At 45.0% G+C, this 27,077-nt stretch overlaps 2 protein-coding genes across 2 annotated transcripts in view; one reads left to right on the top strand and one right to left on the bottom strand.

Annotated features, from left to right (window-relative positions):
- Positions 1–10,600, top strand: part of PASD1 (PAS domain containing repressor 1) — a 91,335-nt gene extending 80,735 nt beyond the window's left edge. Inside the window, exons 15-20 of the mRNA XM_033138275.1 lie at positions 552–638; positions 2,309–2,467; positions 4,503–4,718; positions 6,794–6,984; positions 8,898–9,096; positions 9,335–10,600. Of these exons, the coding sequence (XP_032994166.1) occupies positions 552–638; positions 2,309–2,467; positions 4,503–4,718; positions 6,794–6,984; positions 8,898–9,096; positions 9,335–9,502 (1,020 nt within the window). The 3' untranslated portion in view covers positions 9,503–10,600. The remainder of the gene's footprint in view (positions 1–551; positions 639–2,308; positions 2,468–4,502; positions 4,719–6,793; positions 6,985–8,897; positions 9,097–9,334) is intronic.
- A 9,284-nt stretch (positions 10,601–19,884) lies between these two features.
- TBC1D8B (TBC1 domain family member 8B) overlaps positions 19,885–27,077 on the bottom strand; it is a 40,448-nt gene continuing 33,255 nt past the window's right edge. The window contains exons 16-21 of the mRNA XM_033137585.1: positions 26,773–27,013; positions 25,393–25,458; positions 24,632–24,715; positions 23,846–23,902; positions 22,362–22,459; positions 19,885–20,758 (exon numbers count right to left, since the gene is read on the bottom strand). Of these exons, the coding sequence (XP_032993476.1) occupies positions 20,345–20,758; positions 22,362–22,459; positions 23,846–23,902; positions 24,632–24,715; positions 25,393–25,458; positions 26,773–27,013 (960 nt within the window). The 3' untranslated portion in view covers positions 19,885–20,344. The remainder of the gene's footprint in view (positions 20,759–22,361; positions 22,460–23,845; positions 23,903–24,631; positions 24,716–25,392; positions 25,459–26,772; positions 27,014–27,077) is intronic.

Genomic DNA, 27,077 nt, shown 5'->3' with positions numbered 1-27,077 from the left:
CTCTGGGGGTTTCTTCAAGCTGTACCGCAAGATGCTGGAGATCAAGCTTGGGATAGATGTTTTACCACTAAGCTGCAGCCACCACAAATTCTGTAATGAGTACTGGCCTGGTGCAGAAGTTTAGTCAACACTTTTAACAGGTTAGGAAGGAGATGGGGCAGGGCAGATGCTGGGCATCTATTCTAAGGTCTTTTGCTTATCAGATGCCAAGTAAGAAGGGAATCTTTTGCCTAGTTCTCAACTAACATGGTGAAGCTGTGGACTGAACAATTGTCGACTGCAGGTTTCTGCTTCCATAACTGAATGCTGCTCCATAAAACAATTTCCCTGTGTATAGAAGCCTAGGATTGAAACTCTTCTTCCTGACATGCTGACTCTTCTTTTGCATGGGGAACTGTCCGGTCATGCACATTTTATTGCCTTAGTAAGAACCAGAGCTTTGATTAACAAGGAAATACTGTGGCAAATGTTGCGGCAAGATAATCATATCCATCCTTGCACTGGGTGCATTATGATCCCCTATTCTTTCCTCCCCCCCACCCCTCCTGCAGGGTATTATAACTCCTCAGACGCCCACTGAACATCTCACACAGCACCATATGGCACAGACGACTGTCCCAGCCCAGCAAGCGGTCATGGTATGTTGGGATGGGGGGGAGAAACTCCACAATTTGGTTCGCAATTTAATGCAAGCCCACCTAATTCACACTTTGCAGAACAGTGTGCTAACTGAAACACAGCTATCCTTTGCAGTTCACATTTTCTCCAACCAATGTGTGGAAAAATAAGTTGGGTCTTTAGGAGCAATTTGTAGGTGCTTCCAGTCCCCCTTTTAGATGAACTAGGTCTTCACCTGCCCCACACATAGTGTCATGTAGGAGGCCTTAAGTTCCCTCCAGAGTGTCAGTGTTTTGTAAGAGGGATTCAAGTGCATACCAAAACTTCAGGTTTGCACAACTGAAGTGGATTAGAGAGGGTCTGCTTGCCTAGTGTAACACATCCACTTTTTTATATATATAAAAATGAAATGCCCTGCAAAGCATAGCTTGGATGAATAATTGACAGGAAGGCATGTTGCACCATACAAAGGATTCGGGATGAATGCTTGTTGTCATTTAACTTCCCCACAAGCAAATCCGAATGCATGCTCAACCTCTGCATGAGACTTGTGCAAGTAAATGAAGGTGAATGCACAATAAATAGATGATCTGCAAGAGACCATATTGTCCTTTCTACATATAAATGTACAGCTTACTATCTGAAGCAGTTCCCAAGCATCCCCCCCCCGACATACAGCTGCATAGGTTGACACATATTCCTTAAACACCAATCAATTTGCATGTATCTCCATTCATCACCTCACAGCAGTCCCATTTTCCTTCTGATCTATAATTTGCTCACCTTATATCTTAGCTCCATGCTGTTGTTATGTTTGCATTGCTTAAAACAAAAAAAAATGCAATAAAAGTGTACTTAAAAAAAACCAAAACCCAGCAACACCAGGTGAGCCCCCATGGGCGACTGGAGGGCTACGGTGATCATGGTGTGATAGAGATTGCTTAATCCTGCTTGCCACAGACAGAAGATTCTGATATTGACATGTTTTTGCATTTGATTTAGAATGTTGCTACGATTAGTTTGGAGACCATTTTGTGTTTTTTTGTCTTTGATATTATTTATAGCCCAGTAAAATGTTGGCTACTGGTTTGCTGTTCAACAGAACTGGAAAACAAATCCTTAAAGCAAAGTTTTTAAAAAATCACAATGAGCCCAATGAGTGGTCTGGGATCACCTGACACTGCAAAGTTGCTAAAGCTCAGCAGGTGGCAGATCTGCAGTGTCTTATAGGTCCTTTGAGGAATGACTGGAACAGTAAGTTATGTTTTTAACATGGAGAAGAGGAGGTTAAAGGGAGACAGGATAGTGGTCGTCTTAATATCTGAAGAGCCGTGAACACACAAACGATGGAGCAGACTTCATTACTGCAGAAAGCAGGATCAGAACCCAGTGGGTTGAAAATTGCAGGAGAAGCAGATTTCGGCTGAATGTCGTTAGGTGTAAGAGCTGTTTGATGATGACGGAACAGACTGGTGGTTTCTTCTTCGCTGGGCGTTATTTAGGCTGAGACTGCATGGGCCAGCGATGCTGTAGTTACCTGTTGCATTGCAGATTCTTAGGAACATAGGAAGCTCCCTTACACTGCATCAGGTCATCGGTCTGTATAGCCCAGCTTCTCTGAAGGTGGAAATAATAAATGCATGTAAAAGGTGCAGATTGGGTCATGTTCCTTTCTCATCTATGCTTCCAGCCAGTGTATCACTTCCCAACTCAGATAGGGATGATGCATCATTTGAAGGAACAGCTTGAGGAGAGAACGCGCATATTGCAGGCCGACATCAAGACACAACAAGATGAACTGCATGTGATCAAAGAGCAGCTGCAGCTGGTGCAGGACTCCAATTTGCAGGTATATAGGGTTATATAGGGAAACTCAGGCATGGGGTGGGGGGCAAAATGTGGTCCACAGATATTTTGCAAGTCCATATGTCCACATGTGTTCATGTCAGTCATTTATTGTATATAAAAAAATAAAAAGTGGTGGGGATATCAACTTTTATAAAGCTTCCCTGACTGCAGGTGATTATTACTCGCTACAGGTGCAACTGCTGAATGGCCCTCATTACAAACCTGAGTGTACTGAATAAACATGTTTAAATCACATAGAGTTGCACCCCTCTTTTATAAATTGCCAAGGGAGAGGGCCTTTTCTGTGTTAGAATATAGAAAGCTGCCTTTTATTTCTTTATTAAAATATTTATGTACTGCTGCGTCACAACAATATATCGCAGCGATATAAAAAGTTTACAATATAAAAACAATAAAACCAGGCCATAATATCATAAAATAGTTTAAAACAGTTTTAATGGAAAAGCAGCACTGTATACAAGTATTTTAAACAAGAAAATAAATATACTGGCAACGCTCTGCCATCAGGTGTGTCGGATCCCTTTTTGCTTCAGCAAGAATCACTGCGCACACGTTAGGTGCATAAGGCTACACAGTGATTCATTCACCTGACCCTGCGGTGTTGCTAATTATGTGCAAAATAACCTTTAATTGCTCAAGTGATTTCTTCCCAGAAAGCCTTACAGTTTTTATTCAGAGTGTGTTTAGTGTAGGGAAAACAACGACCTGCAGCCATTTGGAAATTAGGGGTTATAAAAAGAGAGTCCTGTAACACCTTAAAGACTGTGGCATAAGCCTTCCATATTCAACATATGTCGTGTAGGAACTACAGTTTGCTTTAGCCCTTTCATTTCAGCATGACCAAGACTCCCTGTCTGTTAGACTGAAACTAGGTAAAGGTAAAGATACCCCTGGCCATTAGGTCCAGTCGCGGACGACTCTGGGGTTGCAGTGCTCATCTCGCTTTATTGGCTGAGGGAGCCAGTGTTTGTCTGCAGACAGCTTCCGGGTCATGTGGCTATCATGACTAAGCAGCTTCTGGCGAACCAGAGCAGCGCACGGAAACGCCATTTACCTTTCCGCCGGAGTGGTACCTATTTATCTACTTGCACTTTGACATGCTTTCAAACTGCTAGGCTGACAGGAGCTGGGACCCAACAACAGGAGCTCACTCCGTTGTGGGGATTCGAACCACCGGCCTTCTGATTGGCAAGCCCTAGTCTCTGTGGTTTAGACCACCGCGCCACCCGCGTCCCTGAAACTGAAACTACCGGAGACCTTTTTCCACCAGCCTCTGCTGATACTTATATCCTGCTTATAAAGATGCCCAACTCCACATGAGCGTCGGGTGAAAGTGGTTATTGCTTGAGAAGTAGAGAAAAGGGAATTTCCTTAAAAGCAACAGTTCTGGACGAGTTTTTAAAAGAAGTTTAAAAATGCATATTTGTGTTAAAATATAACCTTTCCCCCCCTTCCTGGTGTGCCAGCTCTCAGTTTTAATCACTGATGGGTTGACGTGAGAATATGTTTGATGCTTGGGTGACATCTAATGGCTGTTCTGGCTGTTGCTGCACTTGGCAAATAGGATTCTTATCACAGCACTGTGTTTGCCACAAACTTAACAGCCCCTAAGGTTGCAACATGGACACAAAAATAGTGCAGTAGTGGTAGGTTTATTCTGCCAGAGGGGCAAGAGTTGGACAAAACTAAACCAAAACATTTGTTGCATAGCTGGAAGTTACAGGATGTGCACTGCTCGGAAATGAAACAGTGTGACAGCCCCAAAACAACAGTATTGAAAGCAGAATTGAATGTGACTGCTGCAATAGCATCAGGAGCATGAATCATCACAAGTGCAAAATAAAAATAATGTCTGGTTGGCCAGAATTTACAGAGGTTACTTTATCGACTTCTGCGGGCCCTCTTTATTTTGTGCATGCCAAATTTCAAGCATCCATCTTTGTAGGAGTTCCCATGTGTGCATTGCTAGTGACAACCCCCAATGTCTCCCCCCCCACACTCCGCTTTTCGGATAGATGCTGATGCAACAACCTATGCCCATGGTCTTCAGCGGTGTGCAACACCAGAACCCGATGAGGCCTTCCCAGCAACAAGCAGCAACAGTTGCGAGCAGACCAGCCACGTCAAAGAAATCCCAGCAGCAAGGCCTTATGGGATCAAAGCAGTTCTGCAGCACACACCTGGCATCGCCTCAGCAGTTCCTCAGGGACCCTTGTGTCACATCATCCCAGGTGGTGGTTTTTGTTCAACGTAGTGCTAAATGCACCACCATTTTAAAGCTGTTATAACCTGGGGTAGATCTACACACCGGGGTGGGGGGGGGAGGACACCGACGCTATGAATAAGTCAGAAATTAAATAGTTATAACAAAAGAAAAAACCGCTATGGAAAACCGCTTAGAATTTTATTTATTTATTTTGCTCTCCAGCACCATCTGGTGTTTCATGTTTATAACACATTCAAAACACTGATTTTTTGACTAATGTAGCTGAGTCCCTGCTCCCCTATTGACCTACTACCCTGACTTTGCAGGACCTTCACAAGACTTGCAGGGTCTTCTTGGGGGCGATACTGCAGCTCTGGAATCCCCCCCCCCCATTGTGATGATCCTTGTTCCTGTCTCTTAGATAAAAAGTTTAAAGTGTTTTTATTCTAGCAGCCTGTGTAATTAGGCTGTTTTGGATATTATATTGATTGCTGCGTTTGATGGTGCTTTTGATTCTAGCTGATTACAGGGTTTAGAGACTGATAGTTGAACTTAGTTCACAATTAAGTCAATGAGACTTAAGTCATGACTACCTTGTCCCGCTGAGATTAATGGTGCACAAATTCAGCCAATTTAGGGTGCAATCCAAACCCTGCTTACATGGGAGTAAGCCCCATTGAGTTCGATAGGAATTATTTTTTGAGTAAAAAATAATAATTGTCCAGTAGCACCTTATAGAGTAGACCAACTAAGTTTGTTCTGGTATAAGCTTTCATGTGCATGCACACTTCTTAGACCAGAACAAACTCAGTTGATCTACTCTATAAGGTGCTACTGGACAATTTTTATTATTATTTCAACTACGTCAGACCAACACAGCTACCTACCTGAATCTATTTTTTGAGTAGGCCTGGTTAGGATTGTGTAGTTGGATCCAGACTTGATGCAGCCTTAAGGCTGCTATTCTATATCCACATATGTGGAAGTAAGCACCATTGAGACTTACTTCTGCAAGTTGGTTTTTGTACAGTGGTGCCCCGCTAGACGAATGCCTCGCTAGACGAAAAACTCGCTAGACGAAAGGCATTCGCTAGCGGAAGGCTGCCCCGCAAAGACGAAAAAGTCCATGGGGCTGCCTCGCAAGACGAAAAAAAAAATTTTTTTCGTTGCGCGAAAACCGCTAGACGAAGATACTCGCAGAACGAATTATTTTCGTCTAGCAAGGCACCACTATGATTATTATATTGTTGCATGCCACCCCAATCTCTGAGCTCTGTAAGATTCCAGGGGGTTCCAGCCACACTTGCCCAGGTAATGTTGCAGTGTGAAAGTGCAACTGATCTGTGTTCCATGCAGGTAGCCATGCCCTCCTCGGGTACAAATAATAATAATAATAATAATAATAATAATAATAATAATAATTCCATTTCCCTGTTCCATGCCCCCAACCATCAGTCAGCATTCTGTGGACACCTTGCATGCACAGTCCTCACTGGGCTGTTGTTTTTTTGCTCTTTTGCTCTTCGTACTTTTATGAACTTTGGGATTCCCCCAAATCTGTCAATACCGTGTGCTGGGAGTTAGCCAGGCTGGCCCCTGCCAATGGCACAGGCCTGGTGTGTGTGTGTGTGTGTGTGCGCGCGCGCATGGACGCAAAAATCACACCTCTTCACTGTGGCTCAGAGTGGCTGGGAGCCTGCTTATCCATCCATACCCTCCCTGGGTCTTTCCTCTACTACTCTGGGCTGTGGAGGAAGTCACTGGTGGCGCATGAAACCTTTCGAGTTTCTGGTCCATGGTAGGGGTGGGAGACATGTCAATACAGCTCCTTGCCAAGGATCCAAGGGATTGGGAGGGGCGGGACCGTCAATACTGTTCCTTGCCAAGGGTGCAATGGAGACTAGATACGCCCCTGCATTAGAGATGGTGTTTTGGCTGCATTAGGCTCAACACTCAAGAGAACGGTTTTCCTATTTGTATACCAATTTGCATAGTTGCAAGCTACTCTGAGCCCTCTGTGTAGCGGAAGAGAAGGATGTGAACATACTAAACAGACAATGTGCTCATTCTGACAAAGGGGTGTGTGCATTTATGTATCAGGTACAGCAGCAGCAGCAGCAAAAACAGGCCATGAGAGGAAAGCAGGTCCAACAGGCCTGCTTGCCAATGCAGATGAGCATTGCGATGCCGCTGTACAACAACCCAATGGTGTTCTCTCAAGCGCACCCTATCACCACTGAAATTGGTGAGAGACAACAGCAGTCCGATTACAACCAAGATCGGACTCCAAGGTACGGATGCAGGTATATGTATGCTGAGAAGTCCAAGTAGGGGCCGTTACTAATGGTATTATTATTGTTTTTGCTCTCTCCTGGCGGATGAGCTGATTCCACTTCCCTTCACAGTTCGTTCTGGCAGCCTACCCCTACTGTGGCTCTCCAGATGTTGCTTGACTGCAACTCCCATCTTCCCTTGACTGTGGTGTTGATGGGAGTTGACATCTGGAGGGCCACAGGTTGGAGAAGGCTCCATTGCTTTGCTTCTCCTGGGCTCATTTGTATGAGTGGTCCTTCCAATAGCCAACTTTCCAGGCCAGATTGTGAAGTGTTAGGTACGTCCTGCACTGTTTCCCTGCCCTCACCCAAGGCAAATAATATCAACAGTGAAGTGTGATTGTGGGGGAAGGGGCAACTGTTTCCGCCCCTGCAGAAGCCCAGATGAAAATCCCTCCTGGAAGCTGGTATTTGCATTGGGAGGAAATCCCTTTTTGACACCATGCAGCACCATTTTTCATTCTTATTTTTAGGAGGGATTTTCCTCTTCAGCCTCAGCAGGGGAGGAAGGGCTTAATGCAAAAAACAACAACAAGCACTTCAGTGCTGGTTTGGTCCCAGTGGAGGGAAAATGGGGCCCTGCCCCATCAACTTCAGCCAGTCCTGAGCAAGCCCCCATTTGCCTGCCTTCTTACTTACAACTGGTCTGGTAGAGTGACTGGCTGCCAGCTCCCTCCTTCCTTGTCTCAGTGCTGGCCCTTGAAGAACTTACAAGGGAGGAGGATGCAGGCAAAATTAGAGTGAGCTGGCTCTGCCTTTCATTGGCTCTGGTGCCACCTGGTGTTGGTCTTCCTGTCTTCCTATCAATCACAATGGGCACCAACCACCAGTGTTTGGTCCATGGTCTCTGAAGAGGCAAGCAACGGCTCTGAAACTGTGCTGGAAAGAGGCTATCCAACCTGCTCATTGCACACGTTGTTAGATCAGCCTGTGCAGCCTGCAACATCTGGTGCGCATGGGAGCAATCAAGTCTTCACAGATCAATACTGGCAGACAGCAGGGAAAATAAGCCTTCCCACAATCAAAACCAAACAATTTCAGAGTAACAAGCCTCCATATTGGAGGCTGTCTAGTCCTTCCCCCTGCTCGGCACAGGAATCTTTTAAACTAGGATTCCCTGACATGTGGCTGCACAGCATCTTCATAGCTACTTCCACCAGCTCCCAAGATTGCTCTGCTCTGTTCCACTCCTGAACAAAACCAAAGCAGAGAGCGGATATCATGGGAAGAAGCATGTAGAGGATGCATAGGCTGGGCTGCCTTCCTGTCAGAAGTACAACACAAAAAGGCAGGCTAGTACCTCTAAATGGGCAAAGCGGACCCTAGACTTCCATTTTCAACTTCCATAGTAGTTAAGATATGAATGCAGCCTAGGCTATGTGCCCTCCATGCTAAACAAAAGATTATGCACCTAGGCAACCTAAACTCTCTGCCATGAAAAGCTGGATTCTGCCAGCAGCATACATTATTCAGGAGAGCTCCCATTTCTGACTTTGCCTAATGTATTCTGCATTGTTAGAATAGTTGTAGCTGATTTTATTCTGTGGTTTGGTGACTACAAAAAAGGGGAAGGGCACTGAGCCTTTGCTTGCTAGCCACATTAAACCCTTGTCCTGCCATCACTCCTGCTTCCGAGGGTTCAGAGAGCATTGCCACATCTTTCAAGCAGATTGTCACAGCAGTGAGAGCTGGAAAAGGTTGCATCAGGGGGTGGTTAACCATTGCGCACCCAGATGTTGCTGGGCTCCCGGCTCCGTCAGTACCAGATCTAATTCAGTGACATCTGGACGGGGCACCGGTCGGCCACCACTGCTGCGTTTTGAGGCAACCTCTGGTGGTTTTTTATCTGTTACCTTCTACCTGTGTTGCAGATTTGCTCCGGAGCAGCAAGGGCTGCCTGCTGCAATACAGATGCAGCCAATCACATGCGCCGCCACTCCGTCACCCGTCTTCACCTCCTCTGTGATGATTCCACGCGCCAACATTGCCGCGCAGCAGAGCCACCCTCCTCCCAGCACCCTCCACCAGTGGCAACCGCAGCCAGTTCAACAGCATCACCTCTACCTTCAGGTAACAAGCTACTAGTTTCCAGCGAGATTGTGGAAGGCGTGATGACTGATAGGAATGCCAAGGTGGGAGGCAAGTTCCATAGCTTTAACTATGCACTGTGTGAAAGACTGCTTCCTTTTGCTAGTCCTCAAGGCTCAGCTGTACTGGGTGACCCTGTCTTCCAGTATTACGAGAGGAGGGGTACATATGCGGGAGGGCTGGGCGTTCCTAGCGCTAAGGCTGTTGCGTTATCCCACAGATGCAAGGTGCAGCTGAGCCGGGCCAGAACCAGCGCCTGTTCCAGCAACCTCATGTACCGCAGCAGAATGCCACCATGGGATATTTCCACCACCCGCAGCCGCAGAGCCAGCACCTGCAAGGCCAGCATTGCAGTTTACAAGACCTGCCTGAAATGCAGCTACCTTGAGGCCTTGGTGGTGGCAATCTTGGGGGTAGTGGCTGTGCTGAGCAGAAGTGAGTGGATGGAGGGGCAAAGCACAGAGGAGATGAAGGTCCTTCCTCCCTGGTATGCCTGGAAGGTGAGGAACATGCCAGAGCCAAGGAAGGCCTTGGCTAGAGTGGAGAGCAGGTTGGGAGTTTCTTGCACTTACTTGGAAGGAAAACAAACAAAGGAACCACCCGGGAGCGACACTATCCCAGCAAAGTGGGATCAAAAGCCAAGCCTGGCATTTCTTAACCGCTTAAACTGTGTGCAGCTAGAACATCTCGTCTGTACATCCTGTGGCTAGAGATGGGGATGAGTGGAGCCTGGGGGCAAGGCTGATTTATTTTTGGATGCTTCTGTCTGCCAGGAAAGGTCCACTGGCAGATAGGGTTCCTTGCTCACCTGCAATAATTAAAACAATAACGAACTTAACTTGCCCGAGTGAGGGGGAAATAATTATTTTTCAGGAGAGCAGCCCACCTTGGTGTGCTGCAAAGCCATATATATGAATATTAGTTATATTTATAAATATGGTAGATGGAATTCTAGCCTGCAGGTCTTTTGTTTTTTTTAAAAAAAATATTAGTAAAGTTTACACGCTGATGCGTTATGCTGCAGAAAACCACACACCTGTGCAGGAGGCAGCCAAGTCTTGTTTTTTTCCTTTTTCTAAAACAATCGTTGCTGAAATTCACTGTGAATCACTGTGAACACAGATGGAACTGTAAGCATCAACCCACGACCATAGAACTTTTTTTCTTTTGTGGGTGTATTTGTGTATATACAGATTTCATTTTTGTGTAGTAGTTCATGTGTGGATTACTGGACATATTCCCCAGCACTCTGTCCCATTACCCAACCATTTCCCTATATGTGAATCCCATAGTTTCTTTGGATAATTGGGTAATGCTGCTGCTGTTTATCACACCACTCTTGCCTGAATTTCTTCTTTTTGAACCAGCCCCTTTCACTGTTAAAGAGTTATGAGAGTTATGATGTGTCTAAGAGTTTCTCCTATTTTGTTGCAAAGTCCAGATATATAAACCTACCTATTTCTACTGCCCATTTAGCCAAATATATATATATATACGTATATATATTTTTCAGGAGATGCGAGAAAGAGAACCTTCCCTTTCTTTCTCTCTGTGTCTATCCAATGAACCTTTCTGTGGGGGAGGTATCTTGATCCCCAAATACAAAAGCAAACTTTGTGGTTTTGCTGCTTAGTAGGTAGAATTTGGCAAAGCGGAGTTTCTACCTAAACAAGGATACCTACGATGTTACAAGTCAGTAGCGTTAGCAATAAATTGTATTTTTTTAAATGGTCACTTTAAGTGTGTTTATATATTTATGAACGTTTTCTTTAAAAAAAAAAAAGAATATATTCTTCAGTGGGTGTGTATACCAAAGTGTCCCCTACTGTTTTGTGTGTTTCCAAAGGAAAATTAATAATTAATTGTTAGGGGCATTTTTTTGTTTTGTTTTGCTTTTTGCAAATGTAAGTGTGCTCGACTTGTGCATTTTTATATGCTGGGTGCAGAAGGCAACTTTCACTAAAACTTCTTTAAAGAAAAGAAGAAATGAGGTTGCATTTAGGGATCTGGTTAACAACAACAACAACAACAACAACATCCACCTGTTGCTGGCGGTTAGGAAGAGGGTTTTTCTACCTGCAACATCAGAGTAAATTCGTTTAGTAAAAGATCACGGCCATAACTTCAATGAAAAACAAAGCTACAATCATTTGAAGCATAGTAGCTCTGTATTCTGAAGATTCTCAGGCAGCACTAGAGATCAGTCACTGTGTACAAAGGGTCTTCTTTTTCCCTTTACTTGCCAGTACAGTGGATGCTCGGGTTGCGTTCGCAACCCGCAGTGTCCGTAACCTGCCATGTCTGCGCATGTGCAGGTTGCGATTCGGCGCTTCTGTGCAAAGCACGATTTAATACTTCTGCGCGTGTGCAAGCACTGAAACCCGGAAGTAACCTGTTCCGGTACTTCCGGGTTCAGCGCAGCGTGCAACCTGAAATGGCCGTAACCCAAGGTATGACTATATTGTTAATTCTCAACTACTGATGTGCACACACACTTGCAACTAAAACGTCACAGGCCCTTAGAAAGTGCGCAGGTGTACTTTGTTTGTTTTAATTGCAATACATAGTCTAAACCTGCAGAGAGTCTATTGGGGGGAAGTGGTCTTCTCAGTTTGTCCTGTGTCTTTTAAGAGGAGAATGTAAAGCATTCAAGAGGATCTTCGAACCATCTTGCTTTCAAGTGCAATGCACAATTTATTACTTTGCATTAGGAAAAGATGGGTGGGTACATAAAGGAGAGCTTAGATCGCTCTCTAGTTCATTTCCCCCAGTCAATCTAAGGAAGGAAAGGCAAAGCAGTTGCCAGAGCTTCCTCCGGCTGGTACTTCTCAGTTTTTAGTGGCCCTCTCTTCACCACCAAGGTGTATGTGTGAGAACAGAAAACACAATAAATCTGGAACCAGCTCCTCTGTTTAGTCCTTGGCAGGCCCAGGGCACAGTAGACACCTAGGCTAAAATGCCAGTTTAGAAAACAAAGAAACAGCATTTCAAAGAATGTAGAATATGGTTTTCTTTATCCCCTTGGTAACTGCAGGGGGAAAGGCTGGAGCAACTCTAGGCATGTCATTATTTCTCTGATAGCTGCTCCTCCACCCCAGCAAAATGTTGAGGCTTGCAACCAGCTACAGAGAGCCTGTTTCAAACGTTCGGATTTGTGGCTTTTATTTTTTGAAATAATATATGTATTAATCGCATGCAAGAAACCTAAATGAAAACACACTAAGCACCAACAACGTCAGCTAGTCTGCCGTTTCTTGGAAAAAAGGCGTAGGAAGGCGTTATTAAACAACATCAGCAGTCTGAAAAGGGTTTCACATGTGGGCACTGTAATGTTGTGCCGGTCTCTGCCAACGAGCTCAGCACTGATGCTCATTTGTTACAACTACAGATGCAATGGAACTAAGGCATTATTAGGCCAGGGTTTGGAACACAGTGGCCCTCCAGCTGATGTCTGACTCCAGCTCTCATTAGCCCCAGCCATGCCTGAAGGGAGTTGCAGTTATTACAATCTCTGGGGAGTCAAAGGTTAGCCACCCATTGTGTAAAGCTGTGTCTAGTTCTAAATGGGCCCCACAGCCATTTCAAGTCGAGGGTTCTCTCCCATTCTAACCTGGAATAGGGTCACTTTGCTCCTGTAAGTAACTGGCTTTTGGTAGTGCTAGCTCCCCCTTCAGAAAATGCTACTGAAATCATCCTATAACAGGGGAGAAAGTTTCCAGTGCCAGGCACAAGGCAGTGGGCGTCTTCTTGAATCACAGAATCACAAAGGTGGAAGCGACCTTGAGGATCATCTAGGAATTTGAAGCTGGATCAAACCTGCAGCCTTAGCGTTATCAGCACCATGCTCTAACCAACTGAGCTATCCAGCTGAGACAGGAGACATCAGTAGAATTGCTTTTAAGAGGGGAGGGGTGCACATTAGCTGCACACCCAGTTCTGCTGTGTACTTGTATCAATAGCGATGCCAAGGCCACAGCAGTCGCCCAGTCCCCCGGCATTGCAGTGGGATGAATCCACTCCAAAGAGTAGGAGCCTCCTCTGTCAGTCTTACATCTTTAGTTCCATTGTCACTTTGAGCACAGGGATGGCAATCCTTTGGGAAACCCTGCAGAGGTTGTTGACTCTAGCTGCCGCCATCCCTAGTCAACACAGCCTCTTTCATAGAAACACACCAATGTTACCTTTCTCCCCCTCCCCTCCCCTATCTTCATGCACTTTAGAACATCTTGGGGGTCAACCTTAATACGTTTTTGCAGCAAGTTGTCAACGTGACATCCTTCCCCACTTCCATTGCTTTTTTTTTAACGAGACAGACTCAGCAGAGGCTGTGGAGAAGAGTGCTCTGGCACCTACAGCTGGCTCTTTGTCTCTCTCGCAAGGCACTTCGGAATTTGAGGGAGCTCCTCATGCAAACCTAGCAAGTGGGAGAGCTTGACTGTCTTGTTTTAGCTGTCTGCACTCAAAACTTTACATCCGGATTTTGTGGAGAAGACGGGGCATGTTGGTTAACAAAATTAGTTTTGGGGGGAAAAAACACCAAACAGAACCAACATGTGTATCTGAAGAAGTGTGCATGCACACGAAAGCTCATACCAAGAACAAACACAGTTGGTCTCTAAGGTGCTACTGAAAAGAATTTTCTATTTTGTTAGAACCAACATGGCTTGGCATGTCTAAGGAGGGTTAATTCATGGATCATCTTACAGTCTTGCAGGGCATTTGGGTGTCCCCCCCCCCTCTTTTTGAGCCTGAGTTATCTCCATTTCCCCATAGCTATACAGACCTACATGAGACTATGGTTTGTGGTGGGCTGTGCTTTAGAAACCACGCCCTTAGTATGGCAACCGCGTGCACTGGGGAAGAGATAACTGTTTTACACTGGGGGAAAGGTAAAACCATGCACTTTATTAGTAAGGAACTGCTTCCTTCATAAAACGTTATGTTGCACGAGGTGGGGAAGGTCACTGCCTGGTGTCGATTCATCCCACGCACTGTTCAGGGGAGGAAGAAAAGGTATGCCAAAATGCACATCCCATTTTATTGTGAAGTTTGAACCAGCTCTCCCCATCCCCTGACAAGAGAGAGAGGGGGGGGCAAGATCTGGCACCTTCCCTTCAGTGTTTCTGCAGTGCCTTACTTAGGCAATTCCCTCGGTCAGCTCTGCATTGGGGACTTTGGATTTAGCTGCCAGCCACCTTCAAGCTTGTTTTCTTTCTCCCCATCCCCATTTTTTTTTTAAAAAAAATTGATGCTATCCAATGGTTTACCTCTGTGTTATGGGACAGAAGAGTTTGGAATTGGATAGAGTTAATTAGCCGGGCGAACCCAAGGGGACAGTTCTACTGGTTAACACTTCCATATTAGATATAATGGGCCCATGGACTCTTTGCTGGTGTTTATTTACAACTCTGGCTCAAGAGTTTCCCATGGCACCTCGAAATACAAATGTGAGACGGCTATAGCCTCATTTTGATGTATAAAGAGGATTTGTTAACGCAATTCCAGGCTTCAGGAAACACAGGCACATTTCTGAAGCCTTGCACTTTTAAATGCATTTTGTACATAGATATATATATAAGCTAACGGCTAGTTGATCTGGCCAGGTTTGGTTTGACAGATACAGATTCTTCTACCGTATGTTGTATATATCGTGGCATATTAACTATGTTTAAAAAAAAACCACACGAAAAGAAAGGACAGAAATGAAAAGATTTTTAAAAAGCAGCAAAAGCCTTAGAATTGAATATTTAGTTTATTTTATATGATGTCAAAGATAGATACATTTATAAATGTTCCTATTCATAAAAGTATTTTGTAAAATGGGCAGGGAGGGGGTGAGGAAGTGTCTTATGGGGGCATTTAAGAATTCTAGCCTGGAATGCTCACGCTTTTGTGAAGGTCCATTGGCCAAGAACCAACATGTCTCCCATGTGCTTTAACAGATTTGTACAGAGTATTTTGAAAGAAAAATAAAACTGTACTTTTATGAACTCTTACTAGGTGTCCACTCCTTTGTACTTGGTGAAATGCAGAGTTTCCCCCATTCATGAGAACAGAGCAAGCAGGCTGACCGCTAAACAGAAGTCAACAAAAAAAGGCCAATTCAGGATTTCCAGTGTATTGCTATAGACAGATTATTTCTACCCCATTCTGCTTACATTCTCGTCAGTTTTCAGAGTTTGTTACTTGTGCTTAGCTCAGTGATGGTTGCCCTGATTACCTTTACAGGGAGTGCTAAAGGGGGACGCACAACCTTGCCTCTGCTTCTTGACCTCTCTGTGGCTTCCAGTACCTTTGACCGTATCCCTTTTCCAGGACCAGATCTATGGAATGGGAATTGGAGGTGTTGTGCTACAAGTGCAGAGCAGCATTTTTGAGGGCTGTTTCTGGACTCCAAATCCCATCAGCCCCAGCTAACATGGCCAGTAGTTGGGGATTATGGGAGTTGTGGTCCAGGAACATCTGCAGGGCACTAGGTTTTTTTTTAAAAAAATAAAATAAAATAAAAAAGCTTGCGGGAGGGAAGGGGGTGGACCATCTCCCTTTTCTCCAACAGCAGCTGCCCCCTAACCACCACCCAGTCACCCAGTTCTCTCACAGTCCTAGCACCTACTCCTTTACAATGTGAAGAGGATCTAATCCGAACATCTCCCCTCTGCCCCCTCCCCAAGAAAGCACTATTGAAAATCCTACCATCAACATTTTAACCATGGACAGTCAGAGGCATATTGTGAGCCAGGTTTTCCACCTGCCCTACTTCCATGAAGTGATGGTTTATTCATCTCCTTCTCATTAAAGATACAGTGAATGGTTATCAAAATACAAAACGCCAGCACATAAACATCTTTTATTTCCTTGGTAGCAAAAAGGATAAAACAATCCAGTTCCTCCGGAAAACATACCATATTCACCTCATTTAGAAATTTATTCTTAAAGACAATTGCACACATATTTTTTTAAGCTTATTTCAATATTTCTCTCCATAAGTTGTTTGTTAGACAACCATTAAGATGAGGAACTTTAGAAGAAGGCAAATAAATACAACTTTTTTGTTGTTTTTCTCCCTAAGAAATTACAGCTGCATCTTTGGCTAACTGTATTATAAAAGTCACAACTTGTGAGGCAACAGCATGGCTACACGCTACAGCAATGAACAATCACTGCAGTTGTTGAGTGAAAATTTATCTCTGATCAGGTGACCTACAGTGAAGTCACCTGATACTACCCCCACCCTTTAGTGAAGTCCTTGTGCAATCAGATCTTACTAAAAAGGCTCTCTGCCCACCAGGCAGGTAGAACCTGCGCAACAGGTAGACCCCCCCCCCCCGAAAACTTTGCTGGAGTTTGCAATAGTGTGAGAAGTCTTCACTTTCACAGGTCTTTGCTCAGTAACCTGCTCTGAACAGTAAATGGCAGCTAACCCTCTATGCATCCCATCATCCCTAGTGTTATGTGCCAAATGACCTCATTATTTTGCATCTTAGCCACCATAGATCTAAAGCTTCATTGCTCTGTTCTACTGCCCCTCGGCTACAAATGTTCTATATTCAGCTGCAAAGAATGCCTAGAGCACCTGTGTGTGGTAGAGAAAGAGAGAATGCATGCATGCTCTGGGAACTGCAGAGGCGACTCAGCAAGAAAGCATTGTCATCATTCAGATATTTGGATTGCAGCAAGTACCACTGGAAGAAACAACAACAGCATGGCACAAACATGAAACCCAGACCCAGTGGCGTCCCACCATCTAAGCACACTAAGAAATGGATAGTAGACTTTGATCAAAACTAGTGCCAAGGAATTCAATCCCTAGAGTAGGTTTAAAAGAAAAGAAAAATGCTTTTCATGGAATGTGTTGATCCCAACTTGCCCATCCAGAGCCCTAGAAATTGATTTAAAGTTCTGTCTTAATAAACTTTTTATGCGGTGAAGGAGAGACTACATCAATCCCACCCAACACAAAGCCAAAATACTTGTGTTTTTTTTCCACCAGAGTAAAGGGACTAGAGTCCCTATGTTAGAAACATCCTCTCCAAGGCTAGGTGCATGAAACAGACTGCGGCAGTAGAATAGACTTCCTCACTTAAAATGGCAACAGGGTGATATCATTTCTGCAAGTTCTCCCACTTTTCTTTCTCTTCTTTGAAAAAAAGAAAACCTGCAAGTAGAAAACTAATGCATCGGAGTGAAGCTTTTTTTATTTTTTCCTCCCTGCTAAGCTTCACATTAATGAGTCTTTCACAATGAGAAGCATTCAGAAATGTCACTTCCCAGCTTGCATGCATAAAGCTGCAATAGATATGCATAGGTATGATGCTGCCTTGCTAAACAACAGCTGTGAGGTCCTGTTTAATTCCCAGGTCAGGACTTCTGTTGCTTCCTGGAACACATCAACTGAAGGTTTCACTTCAGGCAGCCAAGAAGAAAACAATTGGATTTGGGTAAATGAGAGTTTCCTGTAGGAACTTAAAAATGGAGTATTTTGAAAGTGGTGGGGGGAGGAATCAGGCTGCATGGTTTAACATATTGCCCATATTTAACTGAGCAACTGTTTGGAAAAATAAATCCAGAATAATATTAAGAAAATGCATCTTTCTGTTTTGTTCTCACCCCTGTGGATGAGAACTCAAGATTCCATCCTTAAAGAATGGGAAAGAGATAAGGGGAAAAGACACGTAAGCATGGGAAACAAGTTTGTAAAGAATCACCTGCTCCCAATATCCAAGTTGCATTCATTGGCAAGGTGTGTGGGTTGTGATCTAAAGGCCCACCTCCCTGGGCAACAGAGACAAACAGAAATCAGTCCCTTTTAAAAGGCAACACATGCCTCCCACAGTGCTGGTTTATTTGCATAGAATTTAGACCGAAGGTCCTTCCAGTGGAAAACTTTGGACCTGTTTCAAAATACTCATAATTAAGATTAAGTCTTGTCCAGGATGCAGATAGAAAGGTGCAAAGAGGCTAAGACTAAGTGGACTGATTTCTCCTCCTCTGCCTTGCCAGTTGTTAAAGCTTTTTCCTTCCGAGCTGGAAAGCTCATTCTTCCTTCTCTTGAGCAAATATACCCATTGCTAGCAAATATCTACTTTGCACATATCACCAGGGGCTGTTTGGTTGGATAAGAAGTCTGCACATTTCCAATGCTTTAAAAAAAAAAAAAAGACCTAAAGGGAGACACAAACACACAGAGAGAAAGAACCCTAAACACAGTACCTCTGTCACTGGTAATCAATATCTGATTAGTACATATAATATGTATGCTGGTCATTCTGCATATAAAAGATTGTACCTACAAGGTTCCAGAATATAATTTCCTTACAATTTGTAAATAGATCTATTGGATGACATGCTTTGAAAATAAAAAGGAATTTGTCCACCTGAGCCATGGAGAGTTCTGGATTTGCCAAGCTTTCTCATCACTCAAACTGCACTATGAACATAGTTCTGAATTGAACTGGCATTTCTTCTTCTAGCATCAGCTAGCTACATTTGGCTGAGAAAAACCCTGCAGGGACACTGGAGATTATTTGGGAGGAAGGGGCATGTTGAAATTTTAGTGCTTCCTATAACCATTATGACATCAGTAATGTCAACAAAAGAGAGACAAGTGAAGAAAGAGACCATAAGCCCCGTGTGTGTGTGTGTGTGTGTGTGTGCGTGCGCGTGAGCATGTGTGTTTCAGTTAAACAGGTACTAGAAACTGGCTTAGTCCTAAAAACCTACAAGACACCAGCAGGGAACAGTTCTCCACAACAGTGTTCACCTTAACTTCACAATAATCCTTCAAGTATCATGCAATCTGTATTACAAAACTGTTTTATGCTGGCCTTATTACTACTCAAAAAGGAAGCAGATAATCTAAAGCAAGGCTGCAGCCCCAGGGACCTGATGCAACCTCTGTCCCAAACAAAGCCCCCCGCCCCCACGCCAAGACCACACCAGTTTGGGCAGTGGCAGCAAAAAGAAATACACACTACAGACATGTTAGTGGGGGGGGGGAGAGACGTTTAAACCCCTCCATACAGTCCGGCACCCTGATGTGGACGCAAATCACCCAAATCTTGGTCATGAGATACATCATTTGGTAAGTGGAGAGAGAGGACAGACAGTAACCCCCCACCCCACCCTCCCACCCTCAACTGATCAACATGAAGGAGAGGCTTTGTGTGTGAACATTTTCGAGTGTGGGGTGCCTACACTTTGGGCTACGCAGTGGGATTTGGCCCCCGGAGCGTTGTCCAAGGGTGAATGTGGCCCCTGAGTAAAAAGATAAACTAAAATGTTAAACGCCCCCGAACAAAAGCCAAATTCAAACACTAGTGCTGCATCACAGGAGCTGGTCTCCTATGGGGACATCTGAGTGGAGACACCAGGCTGCAGTTTGTTTCTATTCTAGCGCCACCTTCACTAGCTGATGCTGACATGGAAAGAAGCCCTGACATCTTCCCTTTACCAGAGTGGATTTGGGAAGGAAGCCGCCATCACAATGTGGCCTCCATGCCGCTGTGAATTGGGCTAATCTAGGGTAAGCATGGTCAGGGAAACACAGGACTTCCCACAAGTAAAATGGTCTAAGGCCAGAAATTAAAACAGTGGGCAGGTGACCTGGGTTTGCAACCTCCCCAAGATTGTATCAACTAGCCACTTTTTTAAAACAACAACAACAACAATGATCAAAAGCAGCACTTAGTCCCATTCACAGAAACAACACAGCTCCCCCCCCCCTTTTAAACAGCCACGCTCAACTGACCATCAAAAAGTATCTCTCCCAAAGCAGGAAACAAATTCTACATTCAGAGCTTAAGAAGCAATTCTTTGGAAATCCAACCAACAGTTACATCAGAATAGGTAAAGGCCAACACCACTCTGCAGCAAAAGTGGCAGACATTACATTCAGCGTGAGAACTATTAACACGAAACGGTGGTTTGGGAAAGCAACAACCACGAACCATCCCCAACTTTGCCCCTGACAGACCTGCTTGCTATTCCCTTCCAAGTTGGCTTGTGTTGGCAGATGTGGTTTAAGTCTCCCGAGTGTACTAAAAATGCAAAATTTAGGTGCAAATTGTCCTTCAAGCTATGCTTATTTTAACTTTGCAAAAACACAAACAACCCTGCCTATGGCATAGAGGGGAATCAAGCTGAATCTTCAAACCCCCCAAACTCAAGATGCTGAGCTCACAAATGACCCTCTGTCCTTCCAAGTGCTTCTGTGTGGAGCATCAGGCAGGTGCTATACTCTGGCCTTCGCTTTCAACTGAGAAACTCTAGCGTTTTCCAACTTGGCTGTGACATCCACTGGCTTCTCGAAAAATCTCACCAAAGCAGGTTCATTTAGTAAAGACGCCAGCAGCTGCTCAAAGGCAAATGACCATTCGTCGGGTCTGCGTGGGCTCTGAAGTCCACCTCTTTCAATCTGTGGGGTAGGCTGAGCCTCTGGGGGCGTCTGGGCATCTTCTGCGCCCAAGTTGGAGGTGGAAGGGGCCATGCTCTTGGCTGGCAAAGTGGGGCTCTGGAGTCTTCGGCCAACCTCCTCCATCTTCAGCAAGAGGCTGGTGACGGTGGCAATGGCGCGATAGAGCAGCTCCTCTTCTGGGTCTCCGTGAAATAAGTTATACAAAGTCTTTGAAAACTGGATGAACTGGGACTGGGGTGGGTGGAGAAGGGAGAAATAAGAAGGCATATTTTACAACCTAACTTCTATTCCCTCCCCCATTTCTTTTTCTAAAAACCTCTTAACATATTTACAAAGTGTGCTTCTAAGTGGGACACGCTAGCATCACCTGACAGGTTGGCAGTTACCAGAAGTGTCGCCATATTCAGCTAAGTTTGGCTGCCAAACAAGGCCTAAAGGGCCACATGCAGCCCTCAGGGGGCCAAGTGTTGGACTACCCTAGATGTTTCAGCCTACTTTAAATTGCTGCTGGTTTTATATTTTACAGTTACCTTTTTCTTTCACCAGCTACTGATGCTTTTATTTGATTCGGAAGGTTATGCTAATGCAGTTTTAGGTAATTGTGCATCTCTGTGGGCGTTTGAGTGTCTCTATGTTTGTACATATTGCATAAACACTTAAACCATTTTTCATGTTCTTATTTTGCAAACTGCCTTGCAAAGATTTTTTTTTGCCACGGCATAAAAAATACTTTTAAAATGGAGCTGTAAAATAAATAGAGTGCCAATAACTGAATGGCTTTCACAATGAGGACGTGTTCTCTCTCCTGATCTAGAGGGCACATCTAGGATGGTAGGTTTCTGCAGAACATGAGGAGAGGCTTTCTGACAGTAGGGCAGTTTGACAACGAACTGATTACTTTAAAAGAGACAGCCGTACCTTGGTTGTTGAATGCCTTGCGACTCGAACGTTTTGGCTCCCAAACACCACAAACCCGGAAGCGAGTGTTCCGGTTTGCGAACGTTTTTTTGAAGCCGAACACCCGACGCGGCTTCCGCTTGAGTGCAAGAAGCTCCTGCAACCAATCGGAAGCCATGCCTTGGTTTTTGAACTTTTTCAGAAGTCGAACGGACTTCCGGAAAGGATTCTGTTCGAGAACCAAGGTACAACTGTACAACAAAATAGGATGGATTAAAAGAAGCAATGCAAGTACAACTAAAAATTGATATGGATATTTAAGGTGGACATGCTGTGGACTACATGAACAAAGCTCATAGACTACTGGTGGTCCATTTACCACAGTCTTGGAACGCCTTGCCTAGGACTAGTTTGGGCAATAGTACAATATATGAAAATAAGGGTGTTTTCCCCTATTAGGAGGAAATACAGATATATGAAAACAGGGAAATGCCCAAGCAGCCAATCCATGTTTATCCAGAAATATGCCCCAATGAATTCCACTTCCCAGGTAAGTGAGTAGAGAATTGCGCCCAATCATATTCCAAGGATTCATGCCCAAGCCCCACCTACACACGTACGTACAAGCACACACACAGATGGGCGTAGCCAAGGGGGAAGAAGTACAACTGTACTGGGCTTTCCATGGCTGGACAACTTCGAGCACAGCCTTCTGCCAGGGAGGCCTGAACTCTGAATTTCCTGCATCAAGAAAGGAATTAGACTAGATGCCCCCACCCCCAAACCACTTCCTACTCTATAATTCCTTCTTTCTTTTAATGACCTGTTACCCTGTTAGCATGTGTCAGGCTCAGGCCTCGTTGTTTGCTCCCACAAACCAACCAAACCCCAAATAACACACACACACCCCAAAAGTTCTCCCGTAGGTGAGTTTTACCTGGTCCATGCGGGGCAAATCCTTAATGCTTTCTTCTTTTTTTAGCAATTCATCCTGCCACTGCTTCAAATAGGCCTGGATGTCTACTTTTCCTTTACCTAATTGGAAGGCAACAAGACACAAATGAATAGTGAAATCCTCACTCTATCCACAGCAGTCTCTAGGGAGTAGTTGCTCTTGCCAGATCACACTGGGGCTTTGCAGCAGGGATGAGGACTCCCAAAACCATCATCCCCTGCCAGCATGGCCAATGATCAGGGATTATGGGAGCTGCAGTCCAAAGATATCTGGAAGACATCATGTTGGCATGAACATAGTTCTCTGGGTGCCATCGTTTACATCGCCAAGACAGCACCACTCAGAGGTTATCCAACAGCTTCAAGGGAGACCCAAGGTTTACAGAAGTGCAAAAATAAAAATGTTTAGGCTAAAAATTCTGGGCTGGGGAAGAGACAAAAGAGTCCCAATGAAGACTGAGTATGGTCAGTGGCTATGAAATGCTGTTTTGCAACAGACAAAAAGGTGAATGGGGGAATGGAACACAATGGAACATAGGAACCTGCCTTATCAAAGTCAGATTATTGGTCCACCAAGCACAATACTGTCCACACCGACTGGTAGCCAGTCTCCAGGATTCAGGCAGGGGATGTTCCCAGCCCCACCTGGAGATAACAGGGATTGAACCTGGGACCCTCTGCATGCAGGTGAGATACCCTTCACCCCATGGAGTGCCTAGAATCCTCAGCAGCGATACTCTAAACTGATTGCGGCTACTGTACAGACTTTGGTCTTTCACAGAGCAGTGGGATTACTGTCTCCCCCCCCCCCCCACACACACCCTTACTGCCTTTGCCACCTGGAGAACTCAACCTTTGGTGGGCAGCATATGGACTGCCCTCATCCCACATGCTACCCTGAGATCTCCAGAGGACAGGAAGGACTCAAACAGAGGAAGAAGGCTAGGTAGATCAATAAAACACACCATTTTCTCTGCTCTCCCACGCTTTCTATACTGTCAGCTGCAACATCTGCAAGAGGGCATTCAAATTTCACAACAGCGTGCTGGCTGGAGGGCAAAGGAAGCTGAGTTTCCAAAAACTGGAGTGCCGCATGTTATCTGCTCCCAAGATCAATGGTCTGGAAACCAAGTCTTAAGAGGAACGGTTGAGAGAAGATTCTAACTCAACAGGAGGAAGAACGTTCTGTCAGTAAGAGCTGACAAAACTCCCTTGGAAGGTGGTTGTGGACTCTCTTTCCTTGCAGGTTTTAAGCAGAGGCTGGATGGCCATTTCTAATGTGTGCACTAGGTGAGATTCCTGCATTGCAGGGGGGCTGGACTAGAGGATCCTCGGGACCCTTCAAACTTTAATATATATATATTATCCTAACTTAAATATTACAGTACAGAGTAGAAAACAGCATCTTCCCTACATGGTATGTATAAATTGACGCAAGTTCTCTGGATATTAATCAAGTTTACCAACCTTTTTCTGGGCTCCTGTTTAAAGCATCAGCACCTTCACGGTCCTCAGGAGAAGAAACTAGAATAGAAGAGGAGGATAAGAATGGACATGGGAAGCTGCCTCAAACCAGAGAGTTTATGGGTTGGTTTGGACAGAATGCTAAATCATACAAGAGAGCGCCGCAGTGAACACTGGGCTCATAACTTTCCCACCCCTCCCCACAACATGGCCACTTTTGCTTCCATCTTTTAATTACAGTATTTTTTCATAAATATTTTATTTATTGTTATTCAATTTTTCCCTAACCTTATAATAAACCTGTTCTTAATTGTGACAATGGCTTGCTGAAACTGGTCAATATCAAACCATAGTTTAAGAAGGTGGCTTGGTTAAGACACAGGAGCTGGGACCGAGCAACGGGAGCTCACCCCGTTGCGGGGATTCAAACTGCCGACCTTCTGATCGGCAAGCCCTAGGCTCTGTGGTTTAGACCACAGTGTCACCCGTCCTGCACAAGTAGATCATGACAAATGCTCATCAGGCAGTCTGGTGCAGCTCTAACAGTCTCACTTCAGTCAATTCTGGTTTTGGTATCTTTAAATGGTGGGATGCAGTGTGGAGGGCAGCTTCTGTATGAAACTACAGACCTGAAAATCCTGCTTCCTTTGCCTCTCAGAAGTTGGGACCTAAAATGCACTTCTTGGCACTTCAAGTTGGAGTTCTGTTGCCGGTCCTCTTCCCAGTGGAATGGGGGTGGGGGAATTAATCTCCACCTGGTTCTATAAACAGAGCGTGCTTGAGGCTTACCATTTAATTGGCTAAAGTGGATCAACTCTTCTTTAGATAGCTGAGTCCCTTTGGAAGGGCTTAGGGATTCCACTTCGGTGAAAGCTGCAAAAAAGAACTTCGCATTTGCAAAGGACGTTCCACACACAAAACTTTTGTTTACTTTATCCTTGCAGCCCATTACTCCCATTATACAGATAGAGGATTGAGTCTGAAAAAGATCATTCCTGCCTCAGGCCACAATTGGAGCTGCTCACCCATCCCCGCCATATAGTAAGCAGCAAAATTGTTATCCTGTTCTTCCTTGAAAGAGCTCGGGGATATATCTCCCTTCTCTGCCACTCTCATTTTCACAACAGCCCCGAGAGGTAATTTCTTAATGAAAGCAACCTACTTTTCTACACAAAACAGTCAAAGCAGCTAATAAGGTATAAACGTAAAACAATAAAATAACTGAAATATTAAAACAGCATGATAGCCAGCGGTGACAGGACAGGACCTGGGGTGGGGGACCAAGTTTCAAATTGGTCCAGATTCAGCCATGAAGTTCGCTGGCTGATCTTGGGCCTGCCTGTCATTGTCTCTCAGCCTACCTTGCAGGGTTGCTGAGCGGATAAAATGAGAGAGAAGGGGAACCACGTATGACACTCTGAGCTCCTTGGAGGAAAGCAATGAAGCTATTAAAATTGCATTTAATAAACACAGAAAATGCAAGCGAGATCTTTCACAATCCCAGGCAGGCAATGGAACAACTAATACATGATCTCCCGAAAGTGACTCACCCGGAGGTATGTGCAATTTGAAAAGCAGCTTCAGCTTTTGGGTAAAGCTCCCATGATACATGACATCTAACAAACAGAGAAGGGTGGGGGGTGGAGAGAAAGATTATTCATATTCAGAAGTCTCGGGTGTACAGGGGAGCATCACCCCCAACTCTTGCTGCCTGGGTGTAATGAAACTGCTACTAGACTTAACTCTCCTAGTTAAATCTACTGTCAGAGGCAGCGATGCTTTGCATGCAAAAGGCCCCAGGTGCAATCGTTGCATCTCAGTGCAGGCTTGGAGGATGGATGAGGATTATGATGATGGTAAGCATCTGCTTTGCATGTAGAAGGTTCAATCCCCGCATCGCCCTGGGAACTGGCCACTGCCCGAGACCCCGAAGAGCTGCTGCCAGTCAGTGCGGACAGTACTGAGGTACATGGGCCAATGAGTGTAACTCAGGATAAGGCAGCTTCCCAAGTTCTTAAGTGGACAATAATGGGTGTTATGGACAAGTAGTATAACCTGCAGGGACCCAGGTGGCGCTGTGGGTTAAACCACAGAGCATAGGGCTTGCTGATCAGAAGGTCGGCAGTTCGAATCCCTGCCACGGGGTGAGTTCCCGTTGCTCGGTCCCAGCTCCTGCCCACCTAGCAGTTCGAAAGCACGTCAAAGTGCAAGTAGATAAATAGGGACCGCTCCAGCGGGAAGGTAAACGGCGTTTCCATGCGCTGCTCTGGTTCGCCAGAAGTGGCTTTGTCATGCTGGCCACATGACCCGGAAGCTGTCTGCGGACAAACGCCGGCTCCTCGGCCTATAGAGCGAGATGAGCGCCGCAACCCCAGAGTAGGACACGACTGGACCTGATGGTCAGGGGTCCCTTTACCTTTACCTTTTAGTATAACCTGCTAAGATTATTAGCGTTTAGTAGCACCAATAAAGCTGAAAGATATAACTAAAGCAATAAAGAAACTTAAGCCACGTAAAGTGCCAAGCACGGATGGTATACCAAGATATTTCTATAAAAAATTATCTGAGATGTTATTGCCCCATTTGCAAAGATTGTTTAACAGAGTATTGGCTGGCAAGATAGTGCCTAAGACATGGAAAGAGTCTACAACTGTTGTGATACTAAAACCAGGTAAAGATCCAGAAAAATCCAGAATCATACAGGCCTATCTCATTAAAATGCAAATAAATAAATAATTCACTGGCATTTTAGTGGATAGAATGGCAAAAATACTACCAAACATAACCTGTTGAGGCTGCTTCCACTGCCAATCTTCCCACCCCAAATGGACAGCGAGTCCATTGGCAAATAACCAACCCAGCCCAAGACTGAGGAGCACATGTCCCTCTCGCCCTCCCCCCCCCCGCATGGCATGCATTCAGTAGTCTACCCAGAGTAGAGGCAAATTCTTTGAAGTTTATAAGCCCATCTAGGTTATCATCCAGCAACCGGAACGTCCACAGAGCGAGGGAGTCCCTGTTTGCACAATGCGCCCAAGGGCTCAGGAGGTGGTAAAGGACACGGAACTGCTGGCAGTCGATGCGATACTGGTCCAGGTAAGGGAGGCTGGGGTCATGGTGCTTCAGGGCCGGGCTGTCCATGCTCCAGTAGCAAGAGAGAAAATGCTCCTTCTGCAAAATATGCACAAAAGCCCATGTGTTTAACAACAACAACAACAACAACAACAATAATAAC

The sequence above is a fragment of the Lacerta agilis genome, chromosome Z (genome assembly GCF_009819535.1).
Source record: "Lacerta agilis isolate rLacAgi1 chromosome Z, rLacAgi1.pri, whole genome shotgun sequence".
In the NCBI taxonomy this organism is placed as follows: Eukaryota; Metazoa; Chordata; class Lepidosauria; order Squamata; family Lacertidae; genus Lacerta; species Lacerta agilis.
This window is presented reverse-complemented; position numbering and strand designations above follow the sequence as displayed.